General features: G+C 59.0%; 3 protein-coding genes across 4 annotated transcripts; all 3 read right to left on the bottom strand.

Annotated features, from left to right (window-relative positions):
- Positions 1–66: 66 nt before the first annotated feature.
- Positions 67–15,455, bottom strand: NXF1 (nuclear RNA export factor 1). Of its 2 annotated transcripts, XM_033083532.2 has the most exons (22): positions 15,374–15,455; positions 14,598–14,778; positions 14,112–14,235; positions 13,209–13,292; positions 12,895–12,999; positions 12,714–12,794; positions 12,534–12,603; positions 12,347–12,435; positions 11,583–11,690; positions 10,790–10,899; positions 7,501–7,537; positions 6,016–6,084; positions 5,860–5,915; positions 5,230–5,337; positions 4,127–4,185; positions 3,701–3,727; positions 3,277–3,365; positions 2,511–2,553; positions 2,145–2,217; positions 879–1,061; positions 289–349; positions 67–203 (listed from the first exon to the last, which is right to left on the bottom strand). In XM_033083532.2, the coding sequence occupies exons 1-22, from the start codon at positions 15,405–15,407 to the stop codon at positions 165–167; spliced, it is 1,830 nt and encodes a 609-aa protein (XP_032939423.1). In that variant the 5' UTR covers positions 15,408–15,455; the 3' UTR covers positions 67–164. The 2 variants fall into 2 exon arrangements, with proteins under 2 accessions (XP_032939423.1, XP_032939422.1); XM_033083531.2 differs by lacking the exon at positions 3,701–3,727 and having other exon boundaries at positions 3,277–3,392.
- A 136-nt stretch (positions 15,456–15,591) lies between these two features.
- Positions 15,592–21,251, bottom strand: STX5 (syntaxin 5). The gene is made up of 11 exons (XM_033083534.1): positions 21,157–21,251; positions 20,503–20,692; positions 20,060–20,133; positions 19,542–19,597; positions 19,337–19,407; positions 19,126–19,242; positions 18,974–19,030; positions 18,394–18,469; positions 17,595–17,695; positions 17,391–17,512; positions 15,592–16,524 (listed from the first exon to the last, which is right to left on the bottom strand). The coding sequence occupies exons 2-11, from the start codon at positions 20,671–20,673 to the stop codon at positions 16,365–16,367; spliced, it is 1,005 nt and encodes a 334-aa protein (XP_032939425.1). The 5' UTR covers positions 20,674–20,692; positions 21,157–21,251; the 3' UTR covers positions 15,592–16,364.
- Positions 21,252–21,673: 422 nt separating this feature from the next.
- NAA40 (N-alpha-acetyltransferase 40, NatD catalytic subunit) lies at positions 21,674–27,066 on the bottom strand. Its single transcript, XM_033083535.1, has 9 exons — positions 27,026–27,066; positions 24,977–25,072; positions 24,718–24,770; positions 24,322–24,417; positions 23,568–23,723; positions 23,404–23,487; positions 22,946–23,023; positions 22,012–22,634; positions 21,674–21,921 (listed from the first exon to the last, which is right to left on the bottom strand). Exons 1-8 carry the CDS (start codon positions 27,029–27,031, stop codon positions 22,499–22,501), a joined length of 705 nt encoding a protein of 234 aa, XP_032939426.1. The 5' UTR covers positions 27,032–27,066; the 3' UTR covers positions 21,674–21,921; positions 22,012–22,498.
- Positions 27,067–27,518: the final 452 nt, after the last annotated feature.

Below are 27,518 nucleotides of genomic sequence, written 5' to 3'. Positions count from 1 at the left end.
CGCTCCCGCCCTGCCCTCACTGCTCGCCTTAAAGGCGCCGCGCCCCGAAAAAAGCCAAGCTCAATAATCAATAATCGATCGATTTATTTACAAAACTTGACGGGGATCGACGGGAATCGAACACGGGAGGGGGGTCCGGGGAGGGGGGCAGGGACCTCCAACGTTCACTTAAGAAACGCAACCTCTGGAATCTTCCCTTCCATCTGCAAAGAGAGGGGGGAGTCACGGAGGGACCCCGAAAATGGGGAAAAAATGGGAAAAATGGGAAAAAATGGGGAAAAAACGCACCTTGAGCTGGGTAAAAACCTGCCCAGCCTGGCCGTAATCCCAGTCGTTGTCCTGGAGGCACCTGAGGGAGGAGTTCGGGCTTTTTGAGGGATTTTGGGATTTTTTTTTTAGGATTTTCGGGTGATTTATGGGGCGAATTTGAGGGATTTTTTAAAGGACTTTCAGGATTTTCAGGGGCATTTGGAGTAATTTCTGGAGCGACTTTTGAATTATTTCTATGTGGATTTTTAAGAAATTTTTAGGGTGATTTTTTTTGGTTTTTGAGGTATTTTGGACTCGCTTCTTGGACCACTCGAGGTTGATGCCCGACTGCATCTCCTGCTGCTCGGGGCTTTTTTTGGGGGGTTTTGGGCTTTTTTTGGAGCCATTTTCAGGCTGAATTTCAGGTTTTTTTTGCCTGGTTTTTGGGTAGATTTTAGAGATTTTTAGAGGGAATTTTAAAGGATTTTTGGGCACGTTTTGAGTTATTTTTGAGTGATTTCCATGCGGATTTTTAAGCAATTTTTGGGGTGATATTTTTGAATTTTCAGGGCGATTTTTTTGGATTTTGGGGTGATTTTTTTTGTGTTTTTGGGTTATTCTGCACTCACTTCTGGGACCACTCGAGGTTCATGCCCGACTGCATGGCGAAGGCCGCCAGCATCTCCTGCTGCTCGGCCGTCAGGGTGGGCACGGGGCTGGAGGAGGGCGTGGGCGCGGGCGCGGCGAAGGCTTTGCGCAGCTCCTCGGGGCTGGCCCCGCGCACAAACAGCTCGTCGTTCACGATGCACAGCCTGGGGGGGGAAAAGGGGTTTGGGGGGGAGAAATGGGGGTTTGGGGGGAGGAAAACGGGGTTTGGGGGGGAGAAATGGGGGTTTGGAGGGAGGAAATGGGGTTTGAGGGAATTAATTCGGGATTTAAGGGGAAGAAATGGGAATTAGGGGGTAGGAAAAGGGATTTAGGGGTAGGAAATTGGGATTTAAGGGGAAAAAATGGGAATTAGGGGGTAGGAAAAGGGATTTAGGGGTAGGAAATTGGGATTTAAGGGGAAAAAATGGGGTTTGGGTGGGGGGAAATGGGGTTTGGGGGAGAAAAATAGGAATTAGGGGGGGAAAATGGGGTTTGCAGGGAATAAATGGGGTTTGGGAGGGGGAAATTGGGATTTAAGGGGAAAGAATGGGGTTTGGGGGGAATAAATGGGGTTTGGGGGGGAGAAATTTGGATTTAAGGGATGAAAAATGGGGTTTGGGGGGAGAAATTGGGATTTAAGGGATGAAAAATGGGGTTTGGGGGGGGAAATTGATGGGTGGGGGGAATAAATGGGGTTTGGGAGAGAGGAAAAGGGGTTTGGGAGGGGGAAATTGGGGTTTAGGGGGAGAAAAAGGGGGTTTGAGGGGGAGAAATTTGGATTTAAGGGATAAAAAATGGGGTTTGGGGGGGAAATAATGGGAATTAGGGGGGAGGAAAAGGGGGTTTGGGGGCAGGAAATTGGGATTTAAGGGGAAAAAAAGGAGTTTGGGGGGAATAAATGGGGGTGGGAGGGAGGAAAGAGGGTTTGGGGGGGAAATTGGGATTTAAGGGATTAAAAATGGGGTTTGGGGAGGAAATAATGGGAATTAGGGGGGAATAACAGGGTTTGAGGGAATAAATGGTGTTTTGTGGGGAAATAATGGGGTTTGGTGGGGAATAAATGGGATTTTGGAGACAAAAAACTCAGGATTTATGGGGGAAAAGTGGAGATTTGGGGGGAAAAGGGGGGATTCAGGAATTCAAAGGGGGATTCAGGAATTCAGAGGGGATTCAGGAATTCAAAGGGGGATTCAGGAATTCAGAGGGGATTTAGGAATTGAGGATAATTCAGGAGTTGGGGCTCTCACCCGCTGTTCCCCGCCGGCACCGCGATGAACATCCGCGTGAAGGCGCGAACGGAGTCCCGGGATTTGCCATCGACTGGGGGGGAGAATGACAGAGTGAGGGGGGAAAAAGGGAAAAATTGGGGGTTTGGGGGAGAAATGGGAATTTGGGAGGGGAAAAACGGGGGTTTAGGGAGGAAAAATGGGATTTTTTTGGGTGAAAAATGGGATTTTGGGGAGGAGAAATGGGGTTTTTTAGGGAAAAAAAGGGGTTGGAGGATTTGGGTTTTGGGAGGGAAAAAGGAGGAAAATAAAAATAAAAAAGGAGGAAAATAGAAATAAAAAAAGGAAGAAAATGGAGATAAAAAGGACCCAGAAGGGGGCACTGACCTTCCTTGAAGATGCCGTGCACGGTGAAGCAGAGCAGCGTGTTCTGCAACACAGGGGGGACAAGGGGGGGTCAGGGGGTACCAGGGGGGTCCCAGGGGTCCCACAGGGGGCTCAGAGGGTCCCAGGTTGTTCAGGGGGGTCCCAGGGGGTTCCAGAGGGTCCCAAGGGGATCAGGGGGGTCCCACAGGAGCTCCCAGGGGTCCCCTGAGGGGGTTCCCAGGGGTCCCAAGGAGTCCCAGGGGTTCCCAGGGGGTTCAGGGTGGTCCCACAGGGGTCCCAAGGAGGGTTCAGGGAGGTCCCAGGGGGGTTCCAAGGGGATCAGGGGGGTTCCCAGAGGGGTCTCAGGAGCTCCCAGGGGGTTCCCAAGGGGATCAGGGGTTCTCACAGGAGCTCTCAGGGGGATCAGGGGTTCTCACAGGAGCTCTCAGGGGGTTCAGGATGGTCCCAGGAGGATCCCAAGGGGGGTCTCAGGAGCTCCCAGGGGTCCCAGGAGTTCCCAGGGGTCCCACAGGAGCTCCCAGGGGGTTCAGGGTGGTCCCACAGGGGTCTCAGAAGGGTCCCAGAGAGCTCCCAGGGGTCTCAAGGAGTCCCCAGGGGATTCAGGGAGGTCCCAGGAGGGTCCCAGGGGTCCCAAGGGGATCGGGGGGGGGGGGGGTTCCCAGGGGGAATCAGGAGGGTCCCAGGGAGGTCTCAGGGTGTTCAGGGTGGTCCCAGGGGTCCCAGCAGGATCCCAGGGGTCCCCCAGGGGGTCCCAGCCCCCCCTCACCGTCTGGGCACAGATGTCCACCACCAGCGAGTTCACGTCGTGCTGGGTCTTGGGGAGCTCGTTCAGGAACGCGACCACGTTGAGCCGGGTGTGCTTGAGGAGTTTAAACCGCATGGCTGGGGGAAAATAAACACCAAAAACTGAGAGAAATTCAAAATAAACCCAAAATACAGCCCAGGAACTGAGCTGGGTGTGCTTGAGGAGCTTGAACCGCATGGCTGGGGAAATAAACCCCAAAAACTCAGAAAAAATTCAAATTAAACACCAAAAACTGAGCTGGGTGTGCTTGAGCAGCTTGAACCGCATGGCTGGGGGGAAAGAGAATAAATACAGCCCAAAAACTCAGAGAAAATCCAAATTAAACCCAAAAAACTCAGGGAAAATTCAAATTAAATCCAAAACACAGCCCAGGAACTGAGCCGGGTGTGCTTGAGGAGCTTGAACCGCATGGCTGGGGGAGAAAAAAATAAATACAGCCCAAAAACTCAGAGAGAAACTCAAATAAACGTCAGAAACTCAGAGAAAATAAAAAAAAAAAAATCACAGAAAACCCAAATACACTCCAGAAACTCATTGAAAACCCAAATAAACACCAAAACCTTAGAGAAATAAAAAAAAACCCCTCAAAACCTCAAACAAAACCTCAAAATGAAACCCTCAAAAACTCAAAAAAAACCCTCAAAACCTCAGAGAAAACCTCAAAACCCTAAATCACCATAAAAACCTCAAAAAACCCCAAAGTATCCCCAAAACCCCTTAAAAAAACCCCAAATTTCCCCCCAAAACCCACTCCAAAAATCCCAAAAAATCCCAAAAATCCCAAAAACCCCCAACCCCCCCAGGCTCTCACTGGGGTCCTTGAGTTTCTTCACGTTCCTGCTGTCCTTGAAATACTCGTTCAGGCTGTTCCTGCAGGGAGGGAATTCGTGGGATTTTAGTGGGATTGCAATGGGATTTTATTGGGAATTTAATGAGAATTTATTGGGAATTTATTGGGAATTTAATGAGATTTTATTGGGAATTTATTGGGAATTTAATGGGATTTTAATGAGAATTTATTGGGATTTTATTGGGAATTTAATGGGAATTTATTGGGATTTAAATGGGAATTTATTGGGAATTTAATGGGATTTTAACGGGAATTTATTAGAAATTTAATGGGATTTTATTGGGATTTTAGTGGGGTTTTTGATGGGATTTTAATGTTATTTTTTGGGGGTTATGGGGTTTTTGTGACTCACCTTTTTGGGGTGTTTTTTTGGGTTTTTTGGGGTTGTTGTTTCCCCCCATTTTTGGGTGTTCTCAGGGTGTTTTTTTGGGTTTGTTTTGGGTGTTTTGTGGTTGTTGTGACCCCCTTTTCTGGGCTGTTTTTGGGTGTATTTTGTGTGTTTTAGGGTGCTGTTTGGGGTTTTTTTTGGGGTTTTTTGGGGGGTTTTTGTGCATTTTGGGGTGCTGCAGTACCTGGGGGGGTGTGGGGGTGGCAGGGGATGCTCAGGGAGCAGCAGGAGCTGCTGTGATGAGTTTTTGGTATTTTTGGGTGGATTTGGGGTATTTTTGGGTGGTTTTTTGGGTATTTTTTGGGTGGTTTTTTGGGTGGTTTTTTTGGTGGTTTTGAGTGGGGGCTTTTTGCATTTTTGGGTGCTTTTTGGAGGTTTTTTTGTGTTTTTTGGGTGTTTTTTTGGTGTTTTTGGGGTACCTGGGAGGTGTGTGTGGCCCGTAGAAGATGCTGAGGGAGCAGCAGGTGCTGATTTTGGGTGGATTTTGGATATTTTTGTTACCTGGGAGGTGTATGGGGTCCATAGGGGATGCTGAGGGAGCAGCAGGTGCTGATTTTGGGTGGATTTTGGATATTTTTGTTACCTTGGGGGTGTGTGGGGTCCATAGGGGATGCTGAGGGAGCAGCAGGTGCTAATTTTGGGTGGATTTTGGGTATATTTAGGTGTATTTTAGTACCTGGGAGGTGTATGGGGTCCATAGGGGATGCTCAGGGAGCAGCAGGCCCCATCGTGGTACGCGTCCAGCAGCCCCTGCCGGTCACTGGAGTCGTACACAGAGAAATACCTGGGGAGAAAATGGGGAAAAAATGAGATTTTGGGGCAAAATACTGGGGGTTTGGGGGGGAAAATGAGATTTTGAGGGGTAAAAGCGGGGTTTGGAAAGGGGAAAATGAGATTTTGGGGAAAAATATTGGGATTTTGGGGGGAAAATGGGAATTTGGAAAGGGAAAAATGAGATTTTGGGGAGGGAAAAATGAGATTTTGGAGGAAAAAGGGGATTTGGGGGGAAAATGGGGGTTTGGAAAGGAAAAAATGGGGGTTTGGGGGGAAATATTGGGATTTTGGGGGCGAAATGGGAATTTGGAAGGGGAAAAATGGGAATTTGGGAGGGAAAAATGGGAATTTGGGAGGGAAAAATGGGGTTGGGGGAATTGGGTTTTGGGAGGGAAATGGGATTTTCTGAGGAGGTTTCTGGGGTTGTTGTTTTTAGGGATTTTTGGGGGGCACTGAGGTTTCTTTGGGGATTTTTTTGGGGAGGATTTGGAGGGAATTTTGGATTTTTTGGGGTTTTTTTGGGGTCACTCACTGCTGGAGGAAGCGCAGAACCAAAGCCTTGAGGTCATCGGAGCCGAAATAACTGCCCTGGAATTGGGGAGGGGTCAGGGGGGCTCAAAATGGGGGAGGGGGCCCAAAAAGGGTCCCAATAAATGGGGAGGGGACCCCAATTGGGGGGGGGTCTCACCTTGCAGGGCGGCAGCGTCGTCGGGGCCTCGACGTCGAAGGCGATGGGGGGGGGGAGCTCGTGGCCGTCCTGGGGGGCACAGGGGGGGTTGGGGATTTTTTTTTTTTTTTGGGGATTTTTTGGGGATTTTTTGGGGGGTTTTTTGGCATTTTGTAAGGATTTTTTCGGGGATTTTTTGGGATTTTTTTGGGATTTTTTTTTATTTTTTTAGGATTTTTTTTTGGATTTTTTTTTATTTTTTGGGGGATTTTTTGGGATTTTTTGGGGATTTTTTGGGGATTTTTTTTATTTTTGGGGGATTTTTCGGGGATTTTTTGGGATTTTTTTGTGGATTTTTTGGGATTTTTTTGTGGATTTTTTAGGATTTTTTGGGAATTTTTGGGGATTTTTTTTGGGATTTTTTCTTATTTTGGGGGGATTTTTCGGGGATTTTTTGGGAGATTTTTGGGGATTTTTTTGGGATTTTTTGTCATTTTTTTAGGATTTTTTTGGGGATTTTTTTGGAATTTTTTGGCTTTTTTTTTTATTTTTTGGGGTTTTTTTGGGGGTGGGAATTGATGAGGAACCCCCACACAAACAAAATAATTTGGGGGTGTTGTTAAATCCACACCCCTTCCCCAAAAAAATCCCCCCTGAAATGGGGAGGGGTCTTTTATGAACACCCCAAAAATGCTTTGGGAGCCCCCAGCCCTACAGGGGGGACCCTCAGAGCTGCCCCAAAATCCCCAGACCCCAAAAACCCCCAAAATCCCCTCAGAACCCCCCCAGACCTCCCCAAATCCCCTGAGAACCACCCCCAGACCCCAAAAATTCCCCCCAAACTCCCCCAGACTCCCCCCCCAAACCTCCCAAAATCCCCCCCAAACCCCTCAGGGCCCCCTCAGAGCCCCCCAAATTACCCAAGAATCCCCTCAGAGCCCCCAAAAATGCCCTCAAATCCCCCCCAGACCCCCCCAGACCACCCAAAACCCCCCAAGAACCCCCCCAAACCCCCTCAGAGCCCCCCTAAAATTCCCCCCAGATCCCCCCAAAACCCCCAAAAAACCCCAAATCCCCCCCAAAATCTCCCTCAAATCTCTTCAAGAGTCCCCCCAAACCCCTCAGAACCTCCCCAGACCCCAAATCCCCTCCCAAATCCCCCCCAAAATCCCTTCAGAGCCCCCCCAGACCCCCCAAAATCCCACTCAAATCCCCCCAGATCCCCCAAAATGCCCCCAAAACCCCCCCAGAACCTCCCCAGACCCCAAATCCCCTCCCAAATCCCCCCCAGACCCCCCAAAATCCCCCTCAAATCCCCCCAAATCCTCTCAGAACCCCCCCCAAAACCCCAAAATCTCCCCCAAAGCCCCCCAAGCAACCCCCTGGACCCCACAAAATCCTCCTCAAATCCCCCTCAAACCTCCCCAGACCCCCCAAAATCCCCCTCAAACCTCTCAGGGCCCCCCCACAGCCCCCCAAATCCCCCCCAGACCCCCCAGTCCTCACCAGCCGCAGCAGTTTGGGGAATCTCTCTCTGACGGAGCTGCCGGGGGTGGGGGGGCACAGTGGGTGTGGGGGCTGAGCAGCCCCCCCAGGACCCCCCAAAATCCCCCCAACCCCCCCTCCCCCATTTATTGGGGACCCCCCACCCCCAAATCTGCCCCACCCCCATTCAGGGGGGGTTGGTGTTGCCCCCTCCCCCCAAAATTCTGCCCCTCCCCCTCCCCAGGTTTTGGGGGGTCCTGGGGGGGTCTTACCTGGCTCTACTCACCTGGGCAGGGGGGACCCCAAAATCCCCCTCAGGGGGTGGCACTGTGGGGGTTGGGGGGGGGGGGACAGAGAATTTGGGGGGGTCTGAGGGAAATTTGGGAGGGCAGAGAAAAATTTGGGAGGTGCAGAAGAAGAATTTTTGGGGAAAAAAAAAAAAAAACAGGAAAAATGGAAAGTTTGGGAGTCCAGAAAAAAAAAGGAAAAAAAACCCAAAAGTTTGGGGGGGCAGGGGAGGTTTGGGGGGGTCTGAAAAGGGAGGGCAGAGGAAGATTTGGGGTTCAGGAGAGGGGAAAAAAGAAAATTTGGGGTGTGGGAAAAAGGGAAAAATGGAAAATTTGGGGAGTGCAGGGAAGGGCTGGGGAGAGAGGGGGAAAGAGGAAAATTTGGGAGGGGTCAGAAAAAAAGGAGAAAAGGAAATTTGGGAAAAAAAATGGAAAAAAAGGAGAAAAATGGGAATTTGGGGGTCCAGAAAAAAGGGAAATTTGTGGGGAATCCAGGGGAGGGGGAGTACAGGAATTTTTGGGGGGACCCCCAGAGGGTCCTGGGGGTCTCAGTGCCCCTCTCAGGGGGTCTTTGTGTCCCTCTCAGGGTTCTCTGGGGGGGTCTCAGTGCCCCCAGGGGGTTTCTGGGGGTCTCAGTGCCCCCCTGGGGGTCTCTGGGGGTCTCAGTGCCCCTCTCAGGGGTCTCTCTGGGGGTCTCAGGGGGTCCTGGGGGTCTCTGTACCCCCCAGGGGTCTCTCAGGGGTCTCTGGGGGGGGGGTCCCAGTACCCCCCAGGGGTCTCTGGGGGGGGTCCCGGGGGTCTCAGTGCCCCTCTCAGGGGTCTCTGGGGGTCTCAGTGCCCCTCTCAGGGGTCTCTGGGGGGGGTCCCGGGGGTCCCGGGTCGCTCCCGGGCCGAGGCCGCTCTCCTCTCCCTGCAGGGGGGGCTGGGCCTGCCCGGGGCGGGGGGAATTTGGGGAGGGGGCTCCCCCGGTGGGCGTTGGCCCCTCACGGCTGTGCCTGGCTTAGGTCGTCCCTCCCCGAGGGATCTTACCCGTCTCTGGCTAGCCAGCCCTCGGGGGGGGCAACGCGGGGAGACCCCCGCCCGGGGGGGGGAGAGACCCCTGAGAGTGGGGAGAGACCCCTGAGAGTGGGGAGAGACCCCTGAAATGGGGAGAGACCCCCGGGAATGGGGAGAGACCCCCGGGAGTGGGGAGAGACCCCCGGGAGTGGGGAGAGACCCCTGGGGATGGGGAGAGACCCCAGAAATGGGGAGAGACCCCCGGGAATGGGGAGAGACCCCTGGGGATGGGGAGAGACCCCAGAAATGGGGAGAGACCCCTGGGAATGGGGAGAGACCCCTGAGAGTGGGGAGAGACCCCTGGGAATGGGGAGAGACCCCCGGAGATGGGGAGAGACCCCCGGAGATGGGGAGAGACCCCTGGGAATGGGGAGAGACCCCTGGGGTGGGGGAGAGACCCCCGGGGTGGGGAATGAGAGGAGGGGGATGGGGCCAGGGGGGAGGGAAAAGGGGAAGGGGAGGGGAGGGAGAGGGAACAGGAAAAGGGGGAGGAAGCAGCGGGGAAGGAGAGAAGGAAAAGAGGAGAAAAGAGAGAAAAAAAGGAGAAAAAAGGGATAAAAAAAAGAAAAAGGAAAAAAAAGGGGCAGGAAATGGGGTGAGAGGAACGGAGGAGGAGGAGGAAGAGGAGAGGGGTGGGAGGAAGAGGAGGAAGGGAAGGGGAAGCCGGGAGGGGAAGAGCCAGAGCAGCTCCTCTGGGAGCCCTTTTGGGGCTTTTTGGCGTTTTTTGGGGTATTTTTTTGGTTTTTTGGGTTTTTTTGGGATCCCCTGAGGGGGGTGTCCAGCCCTGCTGGGAGAGGGGAGGGGAACAGGGGAGCTCAGGGAGGAGGAGGAAGGAAAAAAAGAACAGAGGGAGGAAAAACACAAAATAAAGCAGGGAAAAAATGGGGGGAAAACACCCAGAGAAGAGAAAAATAACAAAAAAAAATAAAACAAAGAAAAGAATCCAAAGGGATCCTGCACAGGTCTGGGGGTGGGGACACAGAGAGGGACTCTGAGAGGAAGAGTTGGGGAAATGAGGAAGATTTGGGGGAAATGAGGAAGATTTGGGGACACACACAGGAGACTTTTGGGGACCCTTTGGGTTTTGGGCACAGCTCTGGGAGCACAAAGGAGAATTTTGGGGCCAATTCTGGGGATTCTGGGCAGGAAGCCCCGGGGGGTGCCGGGGTCCTGCTGAGCCTGGGGGGGTCCCTGGATGTCCTGGGGGGTCCCTGGGGGGGTCCCTGTCTGTCCCTCGGGGATCTCTGGGTGTCCCTGACTGTCCTGGGGGTCCCTGGGGATGTCCTTGGAGGTCCCTGAGGGTCCCCCTGACTGTCCCTGACTGTCCCCAGGGGTCCCTGGCTGTCCCTGGGTGTCCCTAGGGGATCTCTGGGTGTCCCTGGGGCTCTCCCCAGCTGTCCCTGGGTGTGTCCCTGTCCATCCCTGAGTGTGTCCCTGTTGTCCCCAGGGGTCCCTGGCTGATATCTGGGTGTCCCTGGTTGATATCTGGGTGTCCCTGGCCATCCCTGGGTGTCCCTGGCTATCCCTGGGGGTGACCCTGGAGGTCCCTGAGGGTCCCCTTGACTGTCCCTGACTGTCCCTGACTGTCCCTGGGGGTCCCTGGCTGTCCCTGGGTGTCCCTAGGGGATCTCTGGGTGTCCCTGGGTATCCCTGGGTGTCCCTAGCTATCCCTGGGGGTGTCCCCGGGGATCTCTGAGTGTGTCCCTGCTGTCCCTGGGTGTCCCTAGGGAATCTCTGGATGTCCCTGGGTGTGTCCCTGGCCATCCCTGGGTGTCCCTGGCTGTCCCCAGGGGTCCCTGGGGGTGTCCCTGTCCATCCCCGGGGGTCCCTTGGTGTCCCTGGGGCTGTCCCTGCTGTCCCTGGCTGTCCCCAGTTGTCCCTGGGTGTGTCCCCAGGGGTCCCTGGGTGTGTCCCTGTCCATCCCCGGGGGTCCCTGGGCCCGGGACCCCCCCAGGGCTCGCACTGACCTGATGTAGCTGCTCTGGTCCCTGAAGGAGTCACACAGGGGGTTCCCATCCAGCCACAGCTCCTCCAGCTTCAGCCCCTTCACCTTGTCCAGCTCCCGCTCCGACTTCAGCTGGGGACACAGGACAGTCAGGGGACAGTGGGGACAGTGATGGGACAGCAAGGACAGTGGGGACAGTGAGGGGACAGCGGGGACAGTGAGGGGACAGTGGGGACACTCAGGGGACACTCAGGGAAGCTCATGGAGAGGGTGGAGGCTCTTAGAGGGATCCCAAGGACAGGATTTGGGGTCCCAGGGATGAGATTTGGGGTCCCAAGGTCAGGATTTGGGGTCCCAAGGCCAGGATTTGGGGTCCCAGGGAGGGGATTTGGGGTCCCAGCAGGGTCTGGGGTCCCAGGAAGGGGATGTGGGGTCCCAAGGACAGGATTTGGGGTCCCAGGGAGAGGATTTGGGGTCCCAAGGCCAGGATTTGGGGTCCCAGCAGGATCTGGGGTCCCAGGGAGGGGATGTGGGGTCCCAGGGCCAGGATTTGGGGTCTCAGGGGGTCCCAGGGAGGGGATTTGGGGTCCCAGGGACAGGATTTGGGGTCCCAGGGACAGGATTTGGGGTCCCAAGGCCAGGATTTGGGGTCCCAGGGCCAGGATTTGGGGTCTCAGGGGGTCCCAGGGAGGGGATTTGGGGTCCCAGGGACAGGATTTGGGGTCCCAGGGACAGGATTTGGGGTCCCAGGGACAGGATTTGGGGTCCCAGGGCCAGGATTTGGGGTCCCAGCAGGGTCTGGGTCCCTCACCCACCTCGTTGCGGGACAGGTCGAGCACTTTGAGCGCCGGGGCCTTGAGGGGCAGCTCGGCCAAATCATCCAAACGGAACAGGCGGTTACAGGCCAGGTTCAGGGACTGCAGCTGGGAGAGACACGGGGATTGGGGATTTGGGGGGAGAAAATTGGGATTGGGGGGGAGAATTGGGGATTTATTGGGGAGAAATGGGGATTTGGGGAGAGAAAATTGGGATTTGGGGGGGAGAAAATTGGGATTTGGGAGGCAGGAGAATTAAAATTTCAGGCCAAGAATGGGGAAATGGGTTGGGGGGACACAAAAAGCTCTGAGAAAAAATGAGATTTTGGGGAGAAAAAGGGGAGGGAAGGTCCCAGAGGGATGTGAGGAGTTCAGGGGGGCCCAGGAGGAGTTTGGGGGATCAGAAAAGGGTCAGGGGTCCCAGACAGGGTCTGCGGGGTCCCACGGGAGCTTTTGGGGTCCCAGAGGGGTTTTTGGGGGTCCCAGAGGGGTTTTAGGGGGTCCCAGAGGGGTTTTAGGGGGGTCCCAGAGGGGTTTTTGGGGTCCCAGAGGGGGTTTTTGGGGACCCAGAGGGGTTTTTGGGGGTCTCAGAAGGGTTTTAGGGGATCCCAAAGGGGTTTTTGGGGTCCCAGAGGGGTTTTTGGGGGTCCCAGAGGGGTTTTTGGGGGTCCCAGAGGGAGTTTTAGGGGTCCCAGAGGGGTTTTTGGGGGTCCCAGAGGGGTTTTTGGGGTCCCAGAGGGGTTTTTGGGGGTCCCAGGCCCCACCTCGGGGATGTTCTCCTCGATGATGCGCAGCACCACCCCCATGGAGCTGCGCTGGTTCAGCACCACGTCGATGCTCTGGGCCACCAGGTCTGGGGACAGGGAGGGGACACAGAGGTCAGGGCTGGGCCCTGAGCCCCCCACATTCCCCCTGAGCCCCCCAAAACCCCCCCAAACCCCCCAGACTCACCCGGGTCCAAGCGCAGGCTCTTCAGGTCCAGTGCCTTCTGGGAGCCGTCGAATCTCTTGCTCATGCAGAGCTGGGGCACAAAAAGGGGGGGTGAGACCCCACCCTGAGCCCCCCCAAACCCCCCCCGACCCCCCAAAACCCTGCCCAGCCCCCCCAGCCCCCCCAAACCCCCCCAGGCACCTTGAGCTGCTCGATCTCCTCGGGTTTGAGCTCGTTCTGCAGCGACTGCGGCGGCGCCGAGGAGTTGATGACGATGACGACCTGAGGGGAGGGTAGGGGGTCTCAGGGGGGCTCTGGGCCCGGGGTGATCCCTGTTCCCGACCCCAGGACGCCCCCAGCCCCACCCTGGCCCCCTCCCCACCTTGTAGTTGTCCCTGTCTGTGATTTTTCGGGACACCTGCTTGAGGGCGCTGGCCGTGGTCGCGTCCTCCACGTAGAACTGGGCCCGGTTGTGGTCGTAGTGGAACTGCAGGGAGAGGGTTTGGGGCTGGATTGGGGGACCCAAATCCCCAAAATCCCATAAAATATTCCTGGGTTTGGGGATGGATTGGGGGGGTCCCAAATCCCCCCAGGCTTGGGGCTGGAGTGGGGGGTCTCAAATCCCCAAAATCCCCAAATCCCCCCAGATCTGGGTCTGGAAGGGCCCCCAAATCCCCCCAGTCCCCCAATCCCCACCTCCACCGGGGTGAAGGGCACGCTGCACAGGTTCTGGATGGAGCTCAGCAGCCAGGACTTGTCGTATTTCTTCCCATAGGGGATCTGGGGGGTCCAGGGGGGTTTGGGGAAGGGAAAGGAGGGAGAGGAACAGGAAAGGAGAGAGAAAAAGAAATGAAATGGGAGGGAAAAGGAACAGAAACAACAAAGGGGGAAGAGAAAAGAAAGAGAAGGAAAAGGGGAAGCAAAGAAGGAAAGTGAGAGCTGAACTCAAATTCCTCAATCCCAATTCCAACCCCATTCTGCCAGATTTCTGTGTCCAATCTGAAATGCCAGCACTGCCAAATCTCAGTGTCCCCAAATCCCAGTGTCCCCAAACCCCAGTGTCCCCAAACCCCAGTGTCCCCAAATGCCAGCGTCCCCCAATCCCAGCACTCTCAATCCCAATTCCCCCGTTTTCCACCCCAATCCCACCCTAACCCCATTTCCCATCCCTATTTCCACCTGAATACCCAATCCCATCCCAGTTCCCCCATTTGCCACCCCAATCCCATCCCAATCCCCTTCCCCATCCCCTGTCCCACCCCAATCCCATCCCAATTCCCATCCCAACCCCACTCTCACCCCAATTCCTTTCTCCATCCCGATCCTGGCGTTTCTCACCCCAATTCCCACCCCAATCCCATTCTCATTCCCATATTCACCCCAATCCTATTCTCATTCCCATTCCCACCCCACTCCAACCCCATTCCCATTCCCAATCCCATCCCAGCTCTCCCCTATCCCACCCCAATCCCATCCCAACCCTCCTCTCACCCCAATTCCTTTCTCCATCCTGATCCTGGTGTTTCTCACCCCAATTCCCCCCCGAATCCCATTCCCAATCCCACCCCAATCCCATTCCAAATCCCACTCCCCTCTCACCGTGATTTTGAACCAGCTCCTCCTGCCCCCGTCCCTGCCGGCGCCGCCGCCGCGCTCTCCGGGCTCCCGTTTCACCGTGATGTTGATGTTGGCCAAGCGGCCGGAGCGGGGAGCGTACGGGACACTGGGGACGGGGAGAGCACCGGGAGCACCGGGAAACACCCGGGGAACACCGGGAACCCCTCAGAAACCACCGGGAAACACCCGGGAAACACCCGGGAATCCCCGGGGAATCCCTCAGGAATCACCGGGAGACACCCGGGAACCACCAGAACCCCTCGGGAACCCCCGGGAAATCACAGGGAAACCACAGGGAACCCCTCAGGAACCACCAGAATCCCCAAGGAACCACCGAGAACCCCCAAAGAACCCTCAGAACCCCTTGGGAACCCCCCGGTAACTCCTCCAGTAACCGCCGGGGACCCTCGGAACCCTTGTGAACCGCAGGAACCGCCGGTAACCCCCCCGGTAATCCCCCGCACTCACTATCGCCCGCGGGGGCCGTCGTGCGGCTCGGCCATGGGAACGTCTCCGTCGTCCTCGTCGGGGCGGCCGCGGCGGGGGCGGCTCCGCGGGATCACCTCGCTGTACATCTTCCCCCGGAACGGCCCCCGGCCCTTCCGCCGCCGCCCCGGGAAGCCTCGGCCACCGACACGGTCATCGTGCTCTGCGGAGGGCACGGGGATGGCACCGGGAATGCGGCTGGCCCTCCCGGGACAGCGGCACGGGAGCGGTACCGGGCTGTCCCCGCTGCCGCTGTCCCGGCTCCATCACCCCCCGAGCCCCCTCCCCGCTATGGCAGCACCGGGAGCGGCCCCGTCCCCCTGCACAGCCTCGCACCGGGCACCGCTACCGGCCGCGGGGACGCCGGTACCGGCCGCGGGGTCCGTCCCGCCGAGCCGCCGGTGCCGTTCTCAGCCCGGGCCCGCTCCTCTCTCGCCGCTCCTCTCTCCCCGCTCCCCCCCGGCTCCAGCCCCGACCCCAGCAGTCACCGCTGCCGGCCCTGAGCCCCCTCCCCGGTGTCCCCCAGCCCGGTGCCGCGGTCTCTCCGCTCCCGGTGCCGTTCTCTGCCCCCGTGTCCCCTCTCCCCACCCGGTGCCGGCCCCCCCTCATCCCGGGCCTACCCTCACCCCCCGGGCCTGCCCCGCCGTGCTCGCTCCCCGCCCCCGCCAGGGCCCGGGGCTGCCCTGAGGGCTCTCCCCGCGTCCCCCCGGTGCTCCCCCGGTGCCCGCCGAGCCCCCCGGTGCCCCCGCCCCGCTCACCGCTGTACCCGCCCCCCTTCCCCTCCTCCGCCATCGCCGCCGCCGCGGCCTCTCCGCCGCGCGTCCCGGTGACGTCACTTCCGCCCGCGGGGTCACGCGCGCATGCGCAGTCACCAACACCCACCCCCACCCCCCCCCGGCGCTCCCGAGGCCGCGGGTTCGAGTCCCGGCCCGGGACGAAAAAAAACAAAAAAACCACAAAAAATCACAACGCGGGGTTCGGGGGGGCCCAGGGGTTTATTGGGGGGCCCGAGGGGTTCAGGGGGGGCTGCAGCCGCCCCAAAGGCTCCCTGCAGGGTCCAGGGCATTCCCAGACCCCCCCCTGCGGTCCCAAGGCTTTGATGGAGGGGGGTGCTCCTGTTCCCAAGGGGGTCCTGCAGCCCCCCCTTGTTTTATTGGGGTCCTCAGGCCCCTTTTGGGGGGCTGCACCCCCCAGAGGGACCCCAATGGCTTTAATGGGGTCCCCAGCCCCCCTTTTGGGGGCCCAAGGCTTTAATTGGGCACTGAAACCCCGAGGGGTCCCACAGCCCCCCCAGACCGTTTTTAACGAGCTCCACCCCCCCCAAGCCCCGTTTTTGGGGGGCCCGGGGCTTTCTGGGGGTCCTGCACCCTCCCAAGGTTCATGGGGTTCACAGACCCCCCACCCTGGGGGTCTCACAGCTTTCCTTGGGGTCTCCATCCCCAGGGGGGGGTCGAGGATCCCCCCAGATTCCCCGGGGTCACCACTGGGGTCCCCCCAACCCCTTTTTGGGGGTCCCAGCCATCCTGGGGGTCCCCAACCCCATTTCTGGGGGGTCCCATGGTCCATGGGGAGGGGTCCCACAGCATTCCCAGGATTCCCAACCCCCAGCAAAGGTCCCAGAGACCCCCAGGAAGGGGAAAAAGGAGAGGAGGGTCCTGGGGGGGTCCTGGGGGGTTTTGGGGACCCCCCCCGTGTCCGTGTCCGAGCCCACAGGGCTGAGTCCGAGCTGAGGGAGGGGCAGGAGCAGCCTCAGGCCAGGAAGACGACGAAGACGATGAAGAAGACGATGAGGATGAGGAAGATCTTGACCATGAGCCAGCGGTTGGAGGTGACGGACTGGAAATATTTGAGGATCTCCCCGTGCGCCGCCTCCACGTTGAGCTGAGCGTCCTCCACGCTGGAGTCGATCCTGGGGGGGAAATGGGGTCAGGAAATGGGAAATGGGGTCAGAAAATGGGAAATGGGAAATGGGGGAGAAAGGGGAAAATGGGGGGAATAGGGTCAGGAAATGGGAAATGGGGTCAGAAATGGGAAATGGGATCAGGAACACGGGGGAAACAGGGTCAGGGAATGGGAAATGGGATCAGAAATGGGGGCAGGAAATGGGAAATGGGGAGGGAAATGGGGGGGAAATGGGGTCAGGAAATGGGAAAATGGGAAATGGGAAAATGGGAAATGGAGTCAGGAAATAGGATCAGGAAATGGGGAAATGGGTCAGGAAATGGGGTCAGGGAATGGGGAGGGAAATGGGGAAATGGGGTCAGGGAATGGGAAATGGGGGGGAAATGGGTCAGGAATGGGGAAATGGGGGAGAGAGGAAAAATGGGGGGAAACGGGGTCAGGAACAGGGGAATGGGGGGGAGAGGGGGGAAAATTGGGTGGGAAGAGAGGAGAAGTTGGGGGAAAGAGTGGAAAATATGGGGGGGAAATAGGGGAAAAATGGCAGGAGAAAAAAGGGAAAATTGGGGGGAAGACGGAGTAAAATAGGGGAGAAATGGGATAAAAGGAAAAGAAAATTGGGGAAAGAAGGAGAACAATGGAGGGGAAGAGGAAGAAAACGAAAAGAAAATGGGAAATGAGGGGGGTAAAGAAACAGGGAGGAAAGGGAAAAATGAGAAGCCAGGAAATGTAAAATTAGAGAGGAAAAAAAAAAAAAATTCAGGAGAAAAAAAAAGGAAAAAAAGGGGGAGGTGAAACAGCAAGTGGGGAAAGGAGAGGGAGGGAAGGGAGGAGGAAAAGGGGGCTCAGGGAGGGAAATGGGGGCACTGGGGGCACCTCTGGATGGTCTCCTCCTGCTCCTTGACCATGTGAGCCAGCTGCTGGAAGATGGAGCCCAGCTCCACGATGGTGGACTCGATGTTCTGCATGGTGTCAGCCCGGCTCTGGATGTAGGAGTCCTGGGGGGAGGCCAGGGCTGGGCTGGGGGAGCCCCAAATGCCCCCTAAATCCCCTTTTTTGGGGGGGGTTCAGGATCCAAACCTGCTCATCCAGCAGCTGCAGCTGCTGGCTCGTCCTGCTGTCCATGTCGATGGCCACGGCCCCGGAGCGCGGGGGCTCGTCCTGGAGCACGGCCGGGGAGCCTGGGGGTGGGGGGCAACAAAATTGATCTTTGTGCAGCTGGAATGCTCCTTTTCCCACCTGAAATCCTCTTTGTGCACCTGAAATTCTCCTTTTCCTACCCAAAATTGCTGTTTGTGCACCTGAAATCCTCCTTTTCCTACTCAAAATTGTTCTTTGTGCACCTGGAATCCTCCTTTTCCCACCCAAATCCTCCTTTTCCCACCCAAAATCCCCCTTTTTCTACCCCAAATCCTCTTTGTGCACCTGAAATTCCCCTTTTCCCACCCAAGCCCCCCCTTCTCCCACCCCAAATTCCCTTTTCTTATCTCAAATTCTCTTCTCCCACCCCAAACTCCCTTCTCCCACCCCAAATCCCCCATTTCCCACCCAAAATTCCACTCTGTGCACCTGAAATTCCCCTTCTCCCACCCAAATTCCTCTTTGTGCACCTGAAATCCTCCTTCTCCCACCTGAAATTCCCTTTTTCCTACCCAAAATTCCTCTTTGTGCACTTGAAATACTCCTTTTCCCACCCCAAACCCCAATTTTCCCACCCCAAATTTCCTCTTTTCCCACCCCAAATCCCCCTTTTCCCACCCAAAACTCCCCTTTCTCCCACCCCAAATTCCCCTCTGTGCACCTGAAACCCCCCTTCTCCCACCCCAAACTCCCCTTCTCCCACCTCAAATCCCCCTTTTCCCACCCCAAATTCCCTCACCCAGGTTGTTGGCAGCCAGGGCAGACACGGGGGCTCGGGAGAATTGCTCCCGACGGCTCCGCTGCTGCTTCAGGTTCTGGGGAGAGACAAAAAGGGAAAATGGGGAGAAAAGGGAAAATGGGGAGAAAAGGGAAAATGGGGAGAAAAGGGAAAATGGGGAGAAAAGGGAATGAAAAACAGGGCAGGAAAAGGGGAAGAATGAGGAAAAAATGTGGGGGAGAAAGAGGAATGAAAGGGGGAAATGAGGGGAAGAGGAGGGGAAATGAGGAGAAAATCAGCAAAATGTGGAGTAAGAAAGAAAACAGAATTGGAAAAGGAAAGAGAAAGAAGACAAACAGCAGAAATGTAAGAAAAGGAAAAGTGGGGAAAAAGGAAAATTAGGAAAAGCAGACAATGAGGAAAGAGGAAAGAGATAACAAGGAAAATATGTGGTAAAAAGAACAACAAATAAAATGAAAAAAAGTGTAAAAAGGGAAATGTAAAAACGGAACCAGACAAAGTAGAAAAACAAAAAAAATAAAATAAAAAAGAAGTAAAAATGAAAATAAAGCAAAACAAAAGGCAAAGCCCCAGCGCTCACCTCTGTCCGCACCTCCAGCACCGATTTGAAGTCGTTGGACATCGAGGCCAGTTTGGACTGGGGAGGGAATTGGGGGGAGGGGTCAGGGGGGTGGGGGAGGGGCAGGGGGAGGGGCAGGACCCCCCCACAGTGTCCCCCCACAGTGTCCCCACCTGCAGGGACACCACCACGCTGTTGGAGTGGCTCTGGAGGTGGCGCCCGGCCGGGCCCCCCCGCGCCCGCACCAGCTCCTGCAGTTGGGCAATCTGCTTGTTGAGGCTGCTGATGTCCTGGGGAGGGGGACACGGGGTCAGGGGGGTCCCAGGCACGGCCCCTGACCCCCCCAAACCCGCGCTGGGGGTCGGTGACCCCTCCCCAATTCACCTGTTTGATGATGTAGGTGAGCTCCTCGATCTCCACGGATTTGTCGTCAAACAGGGATTTGCGCTTGGCCACTGCGGGGGGAGGTCAGGGAGAGCCCGGAGACCCCCCAGAGACCCCCAAAATTCCCTCAGGACCCCCCAGAGACCCCCCCAGGACCCCCCCGGGACCCCCCAATCCCCCCAGGACCCCCCACACCCCCACTCACGGATGGTCAGCTTTTCCAGCTTGGCAAAGGTGTTGCTCAGGTCCTTCCCGATGCGCCTGGGAGGGGTGGGGGTGTCAGGGATGGGGGGCTTGGAGACCCCCCCACACCTGGGGACCCCCACCCCCAATTCCTGGGGACCTCCCCACCCCTGGGGATCCCAAACCCCAAATCCTGGGGACCCCCACCCCCAATTCCTGGGGACCTCCCCACCCCTGGGGACCCCCAACCCCAAATTCCTGGACACTCCCCCCACACCTGAGAACCCCAAACCCTGTGAGCCCCCCCACCCTTGGGGACCCCCAACCCCAATTCCTGGGGACCTCCCCACCCCTGGAGCCCCCCACCCCAATTCCTGCAGCCCCCGACCCGATCCTGTCCCACCTGAGCACCCTGCACCCCCTCCCCACTGTTTCTTTGGGCTCCCCCTCTCTTGTACGCCCCAATCTTTACACCCCCTCCCCTGCAGACCCCAACCCCCATTTGTGGTGACCCCAGGACCCCCCGAGCCCCCTCCTCACTTGGCCATGAGGCTGAACTCGCTGCGCTGCCGCCCGGGGCCGGGGGCGGCTCTGCCGGGCTGGAGCCCCCCATCCTGGGGAGGGGAGAGGGGGCGTCAGGGGAGACCCCCGCCTGAGGAGGGGGCGAGGGGGGGTGAGAGGGTCGGGGGGAGATTGGGGGACCCCCAGAGCGGGGAACGTGGGGGGACCCCCGGGGTCAGGGGGGATTTGGGGTCGGGGGGGATTTGGGGTCGGGGGGATTTGGGGTCAGGGGGGATTTGGGGTCGGGGGGGATTTGGGGTCGGGGGGGATTTGGGGTCAGGGGGGATTTGGGGTCGGGGGGATTTGGGGTCGGGGGGGATTTGGGGTCGGGGGGGATTTGGGGTCAGGGGGGATTTGGGGTCGGGGGGGATTTGGGGTCGGGGGAATTTGGGGTCGGGGTCTGCGCCCCCCCCCCCCCGCACCTGCCGGCCCTGCAGCGATTTGCAGGCGAAGAGAAACTCCTGGGTCCTGTCGCGACACGACATGACGTCAGCGGGCGGGGGTTCCGGGGGGGGCACGGCCTGAGTCTGGGGGGGCCCCAGGTACACGCCCGGTTCCCGCTGCCTAAGGCCGAGCCGGCGGCGCGTCTGCATCGGGGCTCATCGCCTGCGGCTGCGGGAGCGCGCCGGGGTCAGCGGGGGACCGGGACACCGAGACACGGCACCGGGACCCCAACACCGGGACACCGAGACACACACCGGGACCCCCGAGAACAACACCGGGACCCCCCAGATCCCCAATACCGGGACCGCCGAGCCACAGCACCGAGACCCCCTGAGCGAGCACCAGGAACGCCGAGCCACAGCACCGGGACCCCAACACCGGGACCGCCGAGCCACAGCACCGGGACCCCGCACACCGGGACCTCGAGAACCGGGACCCCGCGATCCCCCCACACCGGGACTCCCAAGCACCGGGACCCCACCGAGCCCCGGGACACCGAGAACCCCGCACACCGGGACGCCCAGAGCCCCCGCGATCCCCCCCACACACCGGGACCCCGGGAGCTCCCGGCCGGGCCGAGGGGAGGGTCCCGGAGGGGTCCCGGGGGTAATCGCGGCCCCCTCGCCCCTCACCTCGGGCCGGGCCGGGCCGGACTCCGCCACCGGGACTCTCCGGCCGCGCTGACGTCACTGCCACGTCCCTTCCGCCGGAAGTGCCGCTGAAACCGGAACTGAACCGGCGGCACTTCCGGGAGGGGACCAGTGCTGTGGTCACGCCCATAGCAACAGGTCCCGCCCATAGCAACAGGTCCCGCCCATAGCAACGACTCCGCCGCTCGGGAATCGCGGGAACGAAGCGGCCCCGGCCCTGAGAATGGTTTGGAAACGAGACCCCGCCCCCAAATTCGGAGCGGGAATTGACGCTCCGACCCCCGGTACCGACCCCGGCCCAGGGACCCCCGGTAACGGTGACAACACGCCCCGCCCATAGCGCTGATGCTGCCCCAGAGAAATTCGGGCATTCTGGACTCGCCCTCAGCAACAAGCCCAGCCCTTAGCGGCCCTCCCCCGTTAACGGCGCCTTTCCCCCGTGACGCCATCAGGTGACGTCACAACCCGGTTCCGGTACGGCGGGACCCAACAGAGAACGGCAGAGGCAGAACCGCGAACTTTATTGGGCTGGGGAGAACGGGGAGGGTCCCATGGGCGCGGGGAGCGGCGCTCCCGGTGGTCCCGGCGGCTGGTCCCGGTGCTGAGCGGGGGTCGCGGAGCGGCTGGTCCCGGTGGGGCACGCCCGGTTCACTCCTCCCGTGCCTTGTAGTCGTTGAGGTGCCCGAGCACCCAGGCGGCGGGGCCGAGGCAAGAGAAGAACAGGGCGACGAAGCCCACGACGGATTCCTGCGGGCACAGCGCCGTTAGTGCCGCCCGTCACCCCCGGACCCCGCCAAGGTCACCCCGCGCCGCCGCCCCGGCGCCCCCCGAGCTCACCCCGAGCCCCACGGGGCTCTGCGGAGGCCCCGACTTGAGGCCGCGCGGGGCCGGGCCGGGCCGGGCCGCGGAGCGCAGGAGGGAGCGGGCGATGAGGGCAACGGGCGGCATGGCGGCGGCTGCGCTCTCTGACGTCACTTCCGGCGCGTACTGACGTCGCCGCTGTCGGGACCCCCCATTTCCGGTCACGCCCACTGTGAGCAAACCACGCCCCTTCGTTACAATTTGTCACTAGACCACACCCCCTCATTAGCATAGCCCCGCCCATCAGCACCACCAGCCTCAATTAAAGTTTCCTCATTATTTATTTATCACGTACAAACAAAACCCGCTGAAAAAAAACCAAAGAAAAAAAACCCAAAAAAACCAACGCAAAAATCCCCTTCCAGCCCCCAAACCCCAGCCACAATTGGCGTGGGGGGGAAGGGGGGGCTTTTGTCACCAGTCCAGGGGGTCCCACCGGGCCGGGCCGGGGGTTTGGGGGGGCTCAGTGGCAGCAGCCGACGCAGGGGCCGCCCCCGGGATGGGGCTCCCCGAAGCGAGTGCTGCGGCTCAGGATCTCGTAGGAGGAATCGTCCCCGCAGCAGCCGGACACGCTGGGGGACGTGGGGTCCACCTCGAACCTGGGGGGACATGGGGGGGACACACGGGGTCACTGCCACCCCCCGGGTGTGCCCCAAATGCTCCTCATTCGCCTTGACCTCCCCAATGTCACTGTGACCCTTTCCAACGTCACCATGACTCCCTTCAATGTCACCCTGACCCTTCCCAGTGTCACCCTGACCCTCCCAATGTCACCCTGACCACCCCCAGTGCCACCTCGACCCCTCCCAATGTCATCCTGACCCCCCCTAGTGTCAACCTGACCCCCCTTCAATGTCACCAATGTCACTCGGCCCCACTGTCCCCCGCTGTCCCCATCCCCGTCACTCACTGCAGCGCCTCCCGGAAGAAGTGCAGCGCGCCGTGGTTGTGTTTGAACACGGTGAGCATCACCTTCTTCATCTGCGTGCTGCCAGGGCCGGGAGGGAGGGGTTACAGGGGAGGGGGCTGCACCCAAACTGCCCCGGGTTAACCCAAACCTGACCCGGGTTAACCCAAAACCTGAGCCAGTTCACCCCAAAACTTCCCTGGTTTCACCCCAAAACTGCCCCATTTCCCTCAACACAAGCTGGTTGTGCCCCTAAACCCCTCCCATCCCCCCCTAAACCCCCCTTGTTTCCCCAAAATCCCCTGAAATCCACCCCAAAATTCCCTCAATTTCCCCCTCAAACCCCCCAATATCCCCCCAAACCCCCCTTGTATCCCCCTCCAAACCCCCTGAGTGCCCCCCAAACCCCTGAATCCCCTCCAAACCTCCCTGAATCCCCCCCCAAACTCCCCCCACCTCACCTGTTGGCCACGAGCTGCAGGATCTGCAGCAGGAACTTGCCCAGCCCTCTCCGCCTCACTCTGCTCTCCAGCTGCACCTCGTAGCTGCGGGCAGAGCCCAGGGATGCTCTCACAGCCCTGAGCAGCCCCAACCTGGGCACATTCCAGCCCAGAGCCCCGCTCACCAGTACAGGACCTCGTCCCCGCACTCCACGTCGAAGCGGAAGTGGGAGAAGGCCACGGGGCCGCCGGGCTCGCGGGCCAGCAGGTACCAGGCGCGCTCGTCCCGCAGCTCCTCGCGCTTCTCGCGCTCCTTCCAGCCCCACTCGCTCTGCTCGTACCTGGGAGGGGCACAGCTGGGCTTGGGGGGCTGCACACGGGGGCTGGGGTGAGTGCAAGGGGTTTGGGGGGTGGGAAATGGGAATTGGGGGGTGCGAATGGGGGTCTGGGGTGAGTAAAATGGGGTTTTGGAGGTGGGAATGGGGACTGGGGTCAGTAAAATGGGGTTTGGGGTGAGTCCAAGGGGGTCTGAGGGGTGGAAACAAAACCTGCTGGGATTTGGGGAGCAAGGTGGGACAGGGGGATGGGACAAGGACAGGGACAGGGCACAGGGACACTCACAGGGTCTGCATGTTGGCCTTGGTCAGGGGACAGGGATGGGGACAAGGACAGGGACAGGGACACTCACAGGGTCTGCATGTTGGCCTTGGTCAGGGGACAGGGATGGGGACAAGGACAGGGACAGGGACACTCACAGGGTCTGCATGTTGGCCTTGGTCAGGGGACAGGGATGGGGACAAGGACAGGGACACTCACAGGGCCTTGGTCAGGGGACAGGGATGGGGACAAGGACAGGGACACTCACAGGGTCTGCATGTTGGCCTTGGCCAGGGGACAGGGATGGGGACAAGGACAGGGACAGGGCACAGGGACACTCACAGGGTCTGCATGTTGGCCTTGGTCAGCTCGAAGGCCCAGTCCAGGGTGGACGGCTCCAGGCCGGACACGCGGCGACACTCGATGGACACGTTCAGGCTGTGGGACAGACAGGGGGACACCGGGTGACACTGGGAACAGCCCTGGGGGACACTGGGAATGGGGCACAGGTACCGGGAATGGCACTGGGGACACCAGGGATGACCCTGGGGGACACCAGGAATGTCCTGGGGGACACTGAGAACACTCTGGGGACACCCAGAGCAGCCCTGGTGACACTGGGGACACTTGGAACGGCCTTGGGAACCCCAGGAACACTCTGGGGACACCCCAGGGACACTTTGAGGACACCCTGGGGACACCCCAGGGACACTTTGAGGACACCCCAGGGACTCTCACCCGTTCCTGTCGTACTTTTTGAACACCGGGAAGGCCTCGAGGGGATCCTGGAGCTGGAAGAGACCAAAGAGCGGCCGCGGCTTGGGGGGGGCTCCGGTTCTGGTTCCGGTTCTGTTCCCCCCCGGTTCCGGTTCTGGTTCCGGTTCTGTTCCCCCCCAGTCCCGGTTCTGGTTCCGGTTCTGTTCCCCCCCAGTCCCGGTTCTGGTTCCGGTTCTGCCCCCCCAGTCCCGGTTCTGGTTCCGTTCCCAGCCCCACTCACGCTGTTGGCGGCCGCCACGCGCGCACACACGGCCGCCATGGCCGCGCGCTCCTCCAGCCGCCGCTGCTTCTTCTCCTTGGCCCGGCTGGATTTCCTCTGCGGAGAGAGCGCGGACAGGTGGGGACTGGGAATGGACTGGGAACAAACTGGGAATGGACTGGGACCAACCTGGGAACGGACCGGGAACGGACTGGGACCAAACTGGGAACGGACTGGGAACGGACTGGGACCAACCTGGGAACGGACTGGGACCAAACTGGGAACTGGACTGGGAACTGGGAATGGACTGGGGACTGGGAACTGGGACTGAACTGGGACCAAACTGGGAACGGACTGGGACCAAACTGGGAACTGGGAGTGGGAACTGGGAATGGACTGGGAACGGACTGGGACCAACCTGGGAACGGACTGAGAACTGGACTGGGAATGGACTGGGAACTGGAACTGAACTGGGAACGGTCTGGGAACTGGCACCCAAACTGGGATTGAACTGGGAACAAACTGGGAATTGGTACCCAAACTGGGACCCAACTGGGAACTGGGACTGAACTGGGAATTGGTACCCAAACTGGAACTGAACTGGGAACTGGGAACTGGCAGCCAAACTGGGACCAGACTGAGAACTGGGACCCAAACTGGGACCAGACTGGGAACTGGGACCCAAACTGGGACCAGACTGGGAACTGGGACCCAAACTGGGAATGAACTGGGAATTAACTGGGAACTGGGACTGAAGTGGGAATTGGCACCCAAACTGGGACCAGACTGGGAACTGGGACCTGAACTGGGACTGAACTGGGAACTGGGACCTAATCCAGGAATCCACACCAAATCCCAGCCGTTCCCACCGGTGACAAAACTGCAATCCCAAAGTTCTGCCCCAAAATAATTAACAATCACCAAATTGTCAGTGGGGGTTGATTTGAGGACCGGGAGCTGCCCCAAAACCTTCGGGGATAAAATCAATGTTAAATTTTAGCCCCAAAACCTTGGGAGTTTGAGGTGGGACAAGGAGCAGCCACAAGAAATCGTCACTTTGGAGGGGTTCTCCCCAATCTGGAGGGGTTTGGCACTAAAAATCAGGGTGATGTCCCCCAAAATGAAGGATCCTGCTGGGATCCCAGTCCTTGCATTCCTGAGCTTCAGCTCCACCAAAACTGAGTGAAAATGAGCCCAAAACCGAAGATTTGACAGGAAAGGCAGCAGGGACAAGGGTGAGTGACCCTCAAAAACACATCTGGCAGTGGGTTTGGGGGGAATTCAGGTGTTTTTGGGGGAATTCAGGCGGTTTTGGGGGGAATTCAGGTGTTTTTGGGGAGCTGGAGCAGCTGCCACCTGCTGCTGGCTGGGATGAGGATGCTCCAATCTCCACTTCAGGGTCATTTTTGGGGGAGAACACGGGCATTTCCAGCAGTTGGGGGTGATGGATGGAGGGGACATTGTGTGAGGGGTCTGGGGGAGCACAGCCCCAAATCCCCCCCAAATCCCCTCTACACAGCCCCGAGACCCCCAAATTGCCCAAAATTGCCCCAAATCCACTCAGGGAGCCTCAAACCCTCACAGAAGATCCCACATTCTGCTGTGGGAACCTCAAATCCTCTCAGAAGGTTCTGAAACCCTCACAGAAGCCCCAACAGCCGGAGATAATCCATAAAGATCCCGAATTTCCCCCCAGCAGCATCGCAGAGCCACGAGCATCCTCCGAAGAGCTCCAAAGGACCTCAGACAACCCCAAAACCTCACGGAAAGTCCCAAATCTCCACACAGGAGCCCCCAGTTCACTCACAGAGCCCCAAACCCACCCCAAAGAGCCTCCCCATCCTCTGAGACGGTCCCAAACGCCCTCACAGAACCCCCGCAAGGCCTCGCGGAGTCCCCCCACCCTCTCAGACCACCCCAGATTCCCCGGCAGAACTCCCGTATCCTCTCGCGCCGACCCCCCACCCGTTCAGGCGGCCCCAAATCCGCTCACCGGCTCCTCGCAGGCCCCACCCCCGCCCTCCTTCCCCTCAGGCCGAGCCCCCCCGGGCGCGGCGCGGCCCCGCTCACCCCCATAATGGCGGCGGCGGCGGCTCCTCACGGCGCGGGGGGCGCGGGGGGTCTGAGGGGGCGCGCGAGGGGGGCGCGCTATTTATACGGGGGGGGGCGGGAGGGGGGCGGAGCGCGAAGCGCGCGAGCCCGCGGCCGGCGGCCAATGCGCAGGCGCGGAGGGGAAGGGGCGGGGCAGAGGCGGCTGTGGCGTGGGCGGGGCTGCTGCGCGTGCGCGAAAGGGGAGCGGGAAGGGCGCGTGGCGGCGGCGCGGGGCGCGAAGGCGGCTGGGCGCTGATTGGCTGAGAGCGGAGGGGGCGGGAGCGCGGGAGGCCACGCCCAGTGCGCTGAGGGGAGTGGGGCCGCCATTATGGGGTCGGGGGTGGAAAAGATCCCGGTACGGCCCTAAACCGGCACAAGAGAGCCCGGTACAACCCCACAGATCCCGGTACGGCCCTAAACCGGCACAAGAGAGCCCGGTACAACCCCACAGAGCCCGGTACGGCCCTAAACC

The sequence above is a fragment of the Catharus ustulatus genome, chromosome 32 (genome assembly GCF_009819885.2).
Source record: "Catharus ustulatus isolate bCatUst1 chromosome 32, bCatUst1.pri.v2, whole genome shotgun sequence".
Lineage (NCBI taxonomy): Eukaryota > Metazoa > Chordata > Aves > Passeriformes > Turdidae > Catharus > Catharus ustulatus.
Note: the sequence above shows the minus strand (reverse complement) of the source record. Positions and strands in the feature narration are given on the sequence as shown.

What these genes read in the sequence shown, in the direction of transcription:
- NXF1 (XM_033083532.2), bottom strand. Translation starts at nt 15,407, where the DNA reads ATGGCGGAGGAGGGGAAGGGGGGCGGGTACAGCG. An exon ending in AGGAGATCGAGCAGCTCAAG is followed by an intron (nt 12,604 to 12,713) that starts GTGCCTGGGGGG and finishes TTTGTGCCCCAG; the next exon opens with CTCTGCATGAGCAAGAGATT. An exon ending in GTTCTGCGCTTCCTCCAGCA is followed by an intron (nt 5,338 to 5,859) that starts GTGAGTGACCCC and finishes TTTTCTCCCCAG; the next exon opens with GTATTTCTCTGTGTACGACT.
- NAA40 (XM_033083535.1), bottom strand. An exon ending in AAAAAGTACGACAGGAACGG is followed by an intron (nt 24,418 to 24,717) that starts GTGAGAGTCCCT and finishes TCTGTCCCACAG; the next exon opens with CCTGAACGTGTCCATCGAGT. An exon ending in AAGGCCAACATGCAGACCCT is followed by an intron (nt 23,724 to 24,321) that starts GTGAGTGTCCCT and finishes TGCCCCTCCCAG; the next exon opens with GTACGAGCAGAGCGAGTGGG.
- STX5 (XM_033083534.1), bottom strand. Translation starts at nt 20,673, where the DNA reads ATGCAGACGCGCCGCCGGCTCGGCCTTAGGCAGCGGGAACCGGGCGTG. An exon ending in AATCGCTGCAGGGCCGGCAG is followed by an intron (nt 20,134 to 20,502) that starts GTGCGGGGGGGG and finishes TCCCCTCCCCAG; the next exon opens with GATGGGGGGCTCCAGCCCGG. An exon ending in GCTGGAAAAGCTGACCATCC is followed by an intron (nt 19,408 to 19,541) that starts GTGAGTGGGGGT and finishes CTCCCCCCGCAG; the next exon opens with TGGCCAAGCGCAAATCCCTG.